Here is an 11325-nt window from a genome sequence, read left to right as displayed (position 1 = left end):
ACCGGGCGGCATTTTTCTCCGGACAAGTCGCGGTGACCGGAGAACAAGTGCTGCCATCCCCCACCCCCGGGGCATGGCAGAAACCTACGGGTGCCCCATTCGAAATTCTGCCAAATCAAACACACACGTTTTCCCCCTTACCTTCCCAAAAACCTACAATACAAACCTATACAACACAAAAGCCCAATGGCCTATGTCGCCTAGGGCTCTCACCTTAGAAAATTGTAAAAAAAAAAAAGCAATATTTTATAAGATTTCCTCATCACTATCTAGATACTAATTGTTATTTTTAATTGTTAATTTAGATTCAAAAGCAACATGAAAATAATATGGTTGCAAAAGCAATGGCTGCTCAACAACAACAACAACAACAGTCTAAGCAACATATGTTCAAACTGCCTGTGGAACTTCAAAATATGGTCAACTTCTACACACCAACCAAAGATATATTGCAAAGTCGCGAAGCACAAGAAATGCTTATGGGTATAACATATATAATTATATACATATTCGTTACATATTTGTATTCAAAATATTTTAATAATATTTTTTTAATAGGAATAAAACGTGGTGAAGTAATGCTACATCATTTAGTAGAACAATGGAAAAAGACAAGTACTAATCAATCTCGTTATCGTGAAACTCTTATTTGTCTAATGAAAGTCTTTCAACATTCAAGCAGTATGTGTTTAATTCAAATATGATACTATCGAAAAAGATATACTTTATATTAAAAAATACTAATTTATAATTTTAGATGCCCAAAGAATGGCTAACCAACAGGATTTAGTTTACCAACAACAACAACAACAAGCTGCATTGTATCAAAGCCAAATGCTTAAAAGACAACTGCTCGATCAAACCCACAAAAGGATGGAAAATGTATGCGTCGCTTATAGAAAGAACGAATGATTATTTAAATGTATTAATATATTTATTTTAATTAGGTTCATAATGCATCATATGGTGAAGGTGCTATGGATTTAGGCTCATCTCAGTCACAATCTCAACCAAGAATTGGCCTTACTCCAACATCTGTGTTACGTAAAATGACTTCAACCTCAGAACCTTTGGTAGACAAACACCATATACCTGATGAAAGATCTGGTTAGATATAATACCTTTTTTCTGCTTTTGTTTATTAATAAGAATGTTGAATTGTTAATTAAAATAAATATTGTTAAACTTGTTTAGTTACCCAGCATGCACTTCAGCATCAAATAAATACTCTGCAACAGCAAATCCAGCAACAGCAGTTTATGCAGCAGCATCAACAACAACAGCAGCAGCAACAGCAACGGCCAGTTAATACAACTATCCAGCAAATATTGAGTGGTAATTATCCCAGATACCATGGAGCTCAACAACAGCAGCAGCAGCAGCAACAATCCAATAATATGAATGGTCGCAGTGAGTTTTATTTTTGTTGATTTATCTTTAGATTGAAACTATGTTTCATGCTTTTATAATAATTAAAAATTAAATACTTTAAAAAAAAATTCTTAGTCCATAGATTGTAATCAATTAATTATGATTATTCAATAGAAATTAACATTATCTACTGTTTGTTTGATTTTATAAAGGTATAAATTATGGTTCTGGGGATAAATCTCGTATGAACCGGGTACAATCTCCTGTTAGTAATCAGCTTGCACGTTGGTTTTCTCCAGAACTGTTGGCACAAGCCCGTGCTGGCCGTTTACCAAACATGCCTGCTATGTCACAAAACATAAACATGCTCAGTGTCGAGGATATTGAAAAGTTCCAGGTTGGTGGTCGCTCTTAATCAGTGAAAATTGTAGCGACCTCTACAATTTTGTGTAAAAATCGTAAAAACCACAAAAAAAAGTTGTTATTCCTTTTAAATATATATAGGGCTCTTCTCCAAGTCTCAATATTTTCTTTTTTTTTCTTTTTGTTTTATTATGGGGTTCTTAATTTATTTTAAGTTCGGTGTTTTTTCCACTGACCTCTTTTAAAATTATTTCCTCAAAGCATCTCGGAAACGTTTTTCTTTTCTTTTTGCATGTTTAAATAAAAAATTAACTATTAATTTTTGAAAAATTGTAATTTTATTCTAATGAACTTGAAACATATACTTATTTTATATAATACATTATAATTTCTTTAAGATTATGAACCCTCTTGTGTACAAAAATTCATTATTATATCTTTAGAAAACAACGTGTATATAAGTACAAAGAATTATTTTCTTATGTACCATTTGTCTGTGATGTTAGAAGTTGTAAATGAAATGTAAGTTTGATAAGTCTTTGTATTACTAGAGTTAAAAAAAAATGAACCGCTTTAGCGGACATATGTATGAAGAAATAAACTATTGTAATTATAATATATACTTATAGTTTTGGACAAACTCATTTCCATTGTTTTCTTAGTGCTCAGTGAGTAAATGTTTTCTTTACGTTACACATACATGTAAACATATATATTATATATATATATGCATATTATATTAAACAAATGTTATTTTTTTTTTTTTTCATTTTGTATTTTATTTTATTCAATTAAATAACTTATATACAAATTACATTAATTACATATTATTATATGTGAAGTACAACAACAACAAAATACCAACAGTTGATTTACATCAGAAGAAGTTAAATCGGTAACGGATATGTAATGGTTATATCTATTACTTATAACAGTAAATAAACTTCCAAAAATGGTTAAACTTTATTTTTATTATAATATATATAAAAGGATAAAACATAACAGATACAATTTAAATATTACTTGTTAAGTGCACAAAAAATAGTCCAGCTTGTGGGGTAACCATAATAAAAGTTAATAGACACTAATTTAGAAGCCTACACCTTAAAATCATTATTATTTATCATACAAGTAAAGATGTTCACTACTCAGTTGGGTAATTAATAGTCAGTGGACCAATAAGTTTTAGATAATAACAAAGAAAAGTAAACAAAAAATAATAATATTTTTGTTGGACGAGTCACAACTTTGAATTGTGTATTGTTATAGAACAGAACACTTTACAAAGATGATTCCATACAATTCATACAGATTACAATGTTGCATATGTGTGTATGTTGATCAACTTTCACCTATAACTAGTTTTAGTTTAATTTGATGGTGCCGGTTGTAAAGTTATGTTAACATTTTTTTGATCATCTGCAACAGCTTGCTTACAAGTGGTGGTGGTAGTTGAAGTGCTAGTGGTCCTTAAAGCGCCAATTGAAAAACATGGCTCACACACTCTTACAGGTTCGTAGAGTTGTTCAGCTGGCATCGGAACCAGATTTCGTGAACAGTCTGCGCAGAATATTTTTCCGCAACTTCTAATAATAATTAATAAATAAAAAATATAACATTGATGCAAACCACTACAACTATACACTAATTTTTTTAAAAGAATATCTTTTACTCGCCTACAGTGATGCTTCCGTCTTCCCAGCCAGAACTTGTTGTCGCACGACATACACTGGGTAACTGCGTGATCCGGTACCCACAGAGTTGGCTGAGCATCGAACGACTCCACAGGTTCCCACGACAATGTCGTCTCTCCTCCTGTGCTGCTACACACGGATACCTTCAAAAAATTACTCCACCCTCATTCTAATACATGACTAGATAAATGTATCAGTGAACCAAATAAGGTTGCTAATACTTTTAAATTTTAAATAAACTACGCACATCATCATCAATTTTCTCTGCTAGTGATAGACCATTCACATCAGGCGTAGTCGTTGCTTCAATACAACGATGGCTTGCTTGCCGCAACAGTACTAGCCGAGTGACATGTAATTCATTTTGAAGTGCTGCTTCTCTTGTCTAAAACCAAACATTTTAATGATAATTAATACTAATGGTTAACTTAAATAATTTATTAATTTGTTTACTTTATGTTCTAAATTTAACTGCCGAAGTCTATTTTGTACGTCATCTACAAGTGGTAACAGTCCATCGACAGTATTTAAGACATAATTAGTTGAACTCAAATGTCGTTCTACATCATAAAATATAATTACATGAATATAAAATAGTATAATTTAGCAGAATACACTTAATAAAATATAATATACTACTATTCACCAAAGGTGGGCAAGTTAATTAAAATAATTAGTTTAAGTTAACATTTAATATAGAAAAAAATATCACTTAATTAAGTTTAAAAAGAGTTAATCTAATTTTTTTAATTAGTGATGTGGATCACATAAAGAGTGACTGCTTTCTTATTTCTTTCTAATTTTCTAAATTAAAATTACAGTACATATTATATCGATTTTATTATACCTGATTATTAAGAGGACACCACCCATGTGTTTGTTGACTCAGTATTATAAACATACGACCCAGAAAATGTTTGTTCACTAGATTCAATAATTTTGATATTAGAGTAAATTGACATGTAATCAAACATTTAGATAAGAATTTTTGTGATTACATGTAGGCAAATTTCCAATATCTTAATTTTCAAGCAAGATATGGGTATGTGAAAAATCACAAATTACCATGCTCGTGTGTATTGCTTAAAAATTAAAGTATTGATTTAAACCCAATGCTTAAGCACAGATAAATGTCTTACCAAAAAATTTGATGATAAGTCAATTTAATCGGAGCAACTATCATGACTAATGACCAACTATATATATTAAGAATGTTATTTAGTTCATTTTACAAAATTTGGTATATCTAATTTGGCAATATAATTATAATTTATAGATATATTTCAGTATCAAGTACCTAATGTTAAGTTGTTACATTCTGACACGTGAATTGAAAAAACTGATTATTTTGGCTTGTTTACCTAGTTATATACTAATATAATAGAATAATATTTAAACATCATAAATCTTTATAACATTATATATATGTACTGATATTTACATAATATTATAAACTTAAATACTTTATGTATGTAATAGTTCTAAGTAACTTCACCAGGAGTTAAGCCCTCCTCTGTGGGACATTTACAATTATAGCACCCTACGTTTTAGAGGTCTAGTTGCACCTATGGTCAATTTACTTATAATGTCAAAACTAACAGCTACCATTGAAATTAATGAATTATAATTTGCTCGGTAGTCGGTTGTATGTATGTAAGAGGGAGACAACAAATGCATGAGTAGTGTGACACCATTAGTGTCCTCTTAAATATTTTAACTGTATAAACATCTCAATTAATAATTATATTTTTTTATATCAAATACCAATTTAAGGTCACATAATATTATGTTAATCTATTCTACTAAAATATATCTAAATAAAGTATTATTTTATAAAGAAAAATAACAGAAGAGTTTGTATTATTATAGCATTGAGTTATTATCAAAAAATACAAAATCTTACTTGAAGAATTTATCATCCTTAAATCAACTGAGAAAATTTATTTCAATTATGCATTTGACTAGTTAAGTTAAAAAGGAAAAATCACTTTTTAACTAGTTAATGCCCACTTTTGTTATTTACTGTTAAATGTTAAGGAACCTTTTAATTATTTACCTATACCATTTTCTTCAGCAATAATACTTGACAATGAACTAGAATTTGTGTCTGAAGATTTATCATCCCTGTCATCTAAAGATATTGTATCTTCAGGTTTTGAAAGCTCCATGCATGGACTTTCACTATTTATCACAATAGGCTGATCAATTCTTATTATTGGATCAATTATGCCTTCCATTCCCAATCTAAAATGAACAAATATTAATATGGTATCAATGCTAATAAAAATTAAGATTCAAATTAAATATGTTCTTAAAAAGACACAAACAAATATAAACTGTATTTAAATCAATAATAAATATGTAGGTATTACACTAACAAATGACTTACATAGAATTACATATTTCAGTAGTTTTGGTTAGTTGAGGTCCATCAGTAAATGGTCCAACATATAAATCTCTCCAAAGATTCATATCTCTTACATTACAACTAATCCATAAAACCTACAACCAAACATAATCATATTATTTTAAAAGAAAATTTAATAATTTTATTAATAATATTACATTGTCTTGTTGAGATGAATATAAATGATTTCTACATTCAGCAGATGCAGCCAAATGTTTCCAAACAGAAAATGTAGCAGTACCTATCCCAGTGCGTTTTCTTTCAGCACCACTATTGCACAAAAATGTACCGAAAAGATTTGAGTATGTATGTTGTGCTAATTTGACTAAGTACGTTTTGGAAAATTCAAAAGCACAAGGATACTGTGACATCACATTATGCACACAGTCCAACCACTGAATAAATACTGGACATCGTTCATTTGGATCTTCACCTTGACCACGATCAGCGAATTTATGTCCAAAGTCTAACCATTCTCTTTGACATAAAACTCGAAAACCATCAATCGTTCGATAATACGAGTCCAACATTAGTTCAGCCAAAGAAACAATTTGAGGAGTACGATCCCAACCATCTGAGCAGTGTACAAGAACTGGTTGCATTTCAAATTCAATAGTTGCTGCAACAGTATTAGCAGCATGAAGAAGACCACTAATATTATGTAACCATCGTGTGTTTTCCAGTAAACTGTACCAGCTAAAAGAAATATTTGATAAATTAGAAATAAAAAATTATAATTTAGATTAAAATATTTAGGAAGAACATACTTTGGAAGATCAGGAGGCGAAGCACATAGTTGACGAAGTAAATGGAAACTTTTTCTGACAGCATGAATATTTGCCAAATTCATGAACCGAATTTCACATCCAGGATAATATTCGGGACATTCACATCCTCCACCTCGAGCGCGATTCGCAACAGCTGACGGATATGAGCGTGCATCAATTACAATTAATTTCTAATAAAATTATAAAGAAGGATAATTAATTGCATATAAATACATTATGCATCATTTATTTTATGAAGGTAATCTTTGTATTTACTTTAGATTTTTTAGATTTATTTTGGCAAGATTCATTAATTGCTTTCAATAAGTCTTCATCCTCTGAGGATCTCCATCCTAACCAACCCACTTCAGGTTGGGAACATCTTGCTAAAATAGCTCCATTACCCTTATGCCTAATATTATATTTAAGTCATAACAATTTAATTATAATTTAAATATAAATAATGTTTAAAAATATTGATTAAGAATTTAAGAGGATGTCAGCGCAATATTTATTTTTTCTCTGATCCACTAGCAGCAACAGAGACTAAACACATTTACACCAGTCATTTTTTTGTATGTTTTAGAAAGCATGACATATAGATTAATCTAAATATTGTCTTAAAACAATTTAAACATCATTTAAACTTACACAATTTTCTTTTATTTTGATAGTTGAATACAAAGTCAAATAATAATAAAATATTTAAATATAAAACTGATATGTAATACCCTCAAAAATATAATTTTCTATAACTTTTGTAATAGGTAATTTTACTCCAAGATAACTTAAAAATCTTGAAAAACAATTTTAGGTGAAAACATTTTAATTATGTTACATGTAGGTCTGAGAGAAAACAAATATTGAACTGGCATCCTCTTAAATGTATACTATTTTACCTCCATACAATTACTGGAACTCGTTTGGAACTACGAAATTTGGCTGCAGCTTCCAATGTTTGATCAGTAATACAAGAAGGAACCAATAATCGATTTGGATAAGAGGCACATAATTTATAGTCCCAATTTACTTTTGAAATACGCCATTTAGAGTTATCACTTAGAACACTTATATTTAGTCTTTCAATCTGTATAATGAATTAAAAAATGTAGAGCAATGTTAATAGCATTAAGTTTAATACTATTTAACCTAATTAATTTACCTCTTTCATAAAATAATCATCATCACCATCATGTCCTAAGTTTAAAGAAATGTCTTCATTACATTGATCCTCAATGGCCCAAGCATGAAATGCAAATGCAAAAACATCTTGAACATTTTTTGGTGATGCTATTACTCTGGTCAATCGCTTATACCACTCCAAACATAAATCATTTGTAGTAAAAGTACACCTGTAATAACCAAATATACTGTTTTGTAATAACAACTAAAACTAAGAATCTTAAATAACTAAAAGTTTAGTAAAAATGTACTTAACCATGTTAATTACCTGAGTTATCATATTTCTAATAATCAATTGTGTATACAAAATGAATTACAAAGTGAAATAATGAAGAATACCATTGCCCTTTCATTTTTATAAAAATATCTAACTAACAACTATATCTTTTAAACCTAACAAAAAAAAGTTTTAGCTATAATATTTTTCTAACAAAATTGATTATTTTGGTAACATGGATATTTAATTAATCTTACGTATTTCAAATAAAATGTAGATAAATTGTGTCAACCTATAATATTAATATTACCTGACATAATATATATATATATACATATATGCATATATTTAAATTAGAGGAATTAAGCTCCTACCTCAATAAGGAACCCTTAGAAGTGTTAATATAAATTTAATGAAATGGAAATATAAACCAAGGTTACATATAAAAATGAATGCTTAATTCTGTAACAGTCATACAAATATTAGGTAGATATTATTATGTTTCAATTTTTACTTTTCATTATTCTTTTGTTTATTATACTATTATGTGTCTATATATTTTTATTTTTATTTGTTCAAAATATCTCATTCAATACTTTATAGAATTTGTTACAAAAGAAAACAACATTTTTAGGAAGGCGGACATCATACTTAACTTCTATTCTAATATAGCTGAGAAACAGTTACATAATATTATCATTAAGTTTGTTTCGCAATTATAATAAAAATCTAATTCAATTTACAACTATATTCTTTCAATTTACAACTGTTCTTAAAATTAAATTGATTCATTATAGATTTGACTGATTTAGTTACTAAATTTTTTGCCTGGAAAATAATTTAAACATGAATGCTTACCTGCATGTCCGAGAATCTTTGCAACTAATTATCAAGTAAAATAGATCTTTTATTTCAATCATTTCAATAAGGCCCAATGGTATATTGCTGTCTTGAACACCTCTTCTTCGTTTTGACCCTTCATCAGATACTTTTAGGTAAAAACGATAATTGGATAGGGCTAACACAGTATTATTGGTGCCGCGACCTAAATATTCAACAGATTCGCCGGCTAAAGGAACAAAAGGCACCAATGGGGCCTCTAAAGTTGGAGGACCCTCATCGGTTTCCAAATCTCTTTTTGGATACAATTCAGAGGCTCGTACGTGACACATAGACTGAGTCACAGTCGATGAACTACCAGATGAATCAGATAACTCCATCTAGAATGATACAAATTGTGTTACTAATTAAACATTCAACTAAAATATAAAATTTATTCAATTTAAATTTTAATATATATAATGGCATTTAAGAAGAATCTAGAGAGGATAAGTCAATTTGATATTGAGCATTTGTCTTACGTTATTCAATTTGAATAATTTTTAATTTTATGATAAGTCTGAATCATTGTAGAAAACAATCCTGAAATTAGTTTGGTTGACAGCTGGATTTAGTGTTATGTAATATTATATACAGTATATACTACATACATTATTCATATTATATGAACAGAAAGTAATAATGGTATAATGTGAGCAATCTTGTACTTAATCTTGATAGATCCAATAATACTAAATAATTAAAAATTTATAATGTGGGATTTTAAATATTTGTAAATATTTTCAAACTGATAATCATACTACTTTAATCAAAAAAGGTATTTTTTATTTATTTTTATTTTTGGATATTATTTATGAAACTATTCACAATGAACAAAATACAGTATAATATGCAGTTTACATAGATATATTAAAGTATAGTTCACATCAAATTAGAATGTCAAGTAAAATTATATTTGTAATTAACATTAATCGAATCAAAAAAAAAAAAAATTAGTAGTAGTAGTATCTAATATCTATGGTTACATAGTAGTATCAACTAAAGTATAATTATGATATACCTATTAAATTGACATTTTATCAATAGACTTGTTAACACTGGAAGTTTTAAACTATTAAATGTTTAAATGTATTCAAAACGAATACCATAGGAAGTAGGAACCCTACTAATATTGTTTATCTATTATTCATAACACACTGTCACACTATCGAATAATACTATAATGAAAATATGAAATTCAATATTTGTTGATACCGCGTAACGCCTTAACCACACTAAACGTTTAAATAACACATTACACTGGACAGTCAAAGGTAAAAGCAAAATGTTCTGTTTACTTAAGGTTTTAAAATTATGTGTAATCATGGTCGGAAATAGGAAGATATAGATAAAGATATTTCAATTCGCGGTTAGTTCATAGTTATTTTTAACATCATTTGTCGCTAAGATGTTCTAAGTATAAATTAATAATATATAATAATATAGTATTGATTACCTACACGGATATTGCTATGGTTATCCATATCGAAATTTAATTTGTCATTGGTGTACATGCAAGTTGATTGGATATTAAATATATGTAAATAATAAAATATATATACCAAATATTATTATTATTATTTTATATCATATCAACCAACTGAATACTGATAGTAAAATCACAGTATAAATTTATTTTATTTTATCTACCTATTGTGAAATTAACAATCGCTAAGCCGCAAAGGCTGGACATTCTAAACATTTATCATAATATTGCATAACAAGACAATAATAATCCTCTGCATCATGATGGATGATGTTTCTGGATCAACAAATAACATTGTACCACGACTGGAAAAGAGCTAAGAGAGAATAAAAGTGTGCAGTCATCGAATTTAATGGCGCAGGCACACACTATCAAGTTGCACTAGACAACCTTGTCGACAACAGAGAACCTACCTATAATATAATAATAAACATCTTGTACGGAATGCGACATATGAATAATGTCGCACGGGAAATCGTTTTATTCGTTCTTCGTTTCAACACGATCAGCGAGTAGTTACCCCTTCATTACTGTATTCAGTATAATCACATATTTCTATAATGGCAAACGTCGCGTTCTGGTTTCGCGAAGGACGTCCGCCTTTAATGGTCATAATTATAATATTATTATTATTATTATTAATAATTAGTCATTATCGTTTTACGGCCGTCCGCGCCATGAGGGGAGGTTACCCGTCCAAAGTCGCCACCGTGCCCTAATCATCCCCATTGTTACGACTCTCCGGGGTCCGGAAAACTCACTTTTATCCAAAATACGATAAGCGTTCGTGCATTTCCGTCGGACCAGGAAGACGATCTTTCCTCGGTGTGATTTCGGTCCGTCGGGTAGAGCGTTTTTGTGGTCCACGACTTCAGCAGCTATTATTCTCTATTACCCGATACGTTTTTATGCGAGGCATTCCGCGGAAAAACCATTGAGCGGCGTACCGACAGGCACGT

The 11325-nt window shown here is 29.5% G+C and overlaps 2 protein-coding genes across 6 annotated transcripts in view; one reads left to right on the top strand and one right to left on the bottom strand.

Annotated features, from left to right (window-relative positions):
* The window catches only part of LOC111027306, a 9435-nt gene extending 7057 nt beyond the window's left edge, over nucleotides 1-2378 (top strand). The window contains 6 exon segments of the mRNA XM_022305640.1: nucleotides 304-483; nucleotides 559-681; nucleotides 758-882; nucleotides 948-1107; nucleotides 1195-1410; nucleotides 1584-2378. Of these exon segments, the coding sequence (XP_022161332.1) occupies nucleotides 304-483; nucleotides 559-681; nucleotides 758-882; nucleotides 948-1107; nucleotides 1195-1410; nucleotides 1584-1786 (1007 nt within the window). The 3' untranslated portion in view covers nucleotides 1787-2378.
* A 305-nt stretch (nucleotides 2379-2683) lies between these two features.
* LOC111027302 (myotubularin-related protein 3) lies at nucleotides 2684-11234 on the bottom strand. 5 transcript variants are annotated; one of them, XM_022305624.1, is made up of 13 exons: nucleotides 10341-10379; nucleotides 8860-9221; nucleotides 7765-7954; nucleotides 7502-7689; nucleotides 6879-7014; nucleotides 6603-6793; nucleotides 5994-6531; nucleotides 5818-5930; nucleotides 5485-5672; nucleotides 3882-3988; nucleotides 3676-3813; nucleotides 3411-3571; nucleotides 2684-3320 (listed from the first exon to the last, which is right to left on the bottom strand). In XM_022305624.1, the coding sequence occupies exons 1-13, from the start codon at nucleotides 10362-10364 to the stop codon at nucleotides 3104-3106; spliced, it is 2553 nt and encodes an 850-aa protein (XP_022161316.1). In that variant the 5' UTR covers nucleotides 10365-10379; the 3' UTR covers nucleotides 2684-3103. The 5 variants fall into 5 exon arrangements, with proteins under 5 accessions (XP_022161316.1, XP_022161319.1, XP_022161318.1 ...); XM_022305627.1 differs by lacking the exon at nucleotides 10341-10379 and adding an exon at nucleotides 9902-10273; XM_022305626.1 differs by lacking the exon at nucleotides 10341-10379 and adding an exon at nucleotides 11128-11234 and having other exon boundaries at nucleotides 2686-3320.
* Nucleotides 11235-11325: the final 91 nt, after the last annotated feature.

The sequence above is a fragment of the Myzus persicae genome, unplaced genomic scaffold (genome assembly GCF_001856785.1).
Source record: "Myzus persicae strain clone G006 unplaced genomic scaffold, MPER_G0061.0, whole genome shotgun sequence".
Taxonomy (NCBI): domain Eukaryota; kingdom Metazoa; phylum Arthropoda; class Insecta; order Hemiptera; family Aphididae; genus Myzus; species Myzus persicae.
This window is presented reverse-complemented; position numbering and strand designations above follow the sequence as displayed.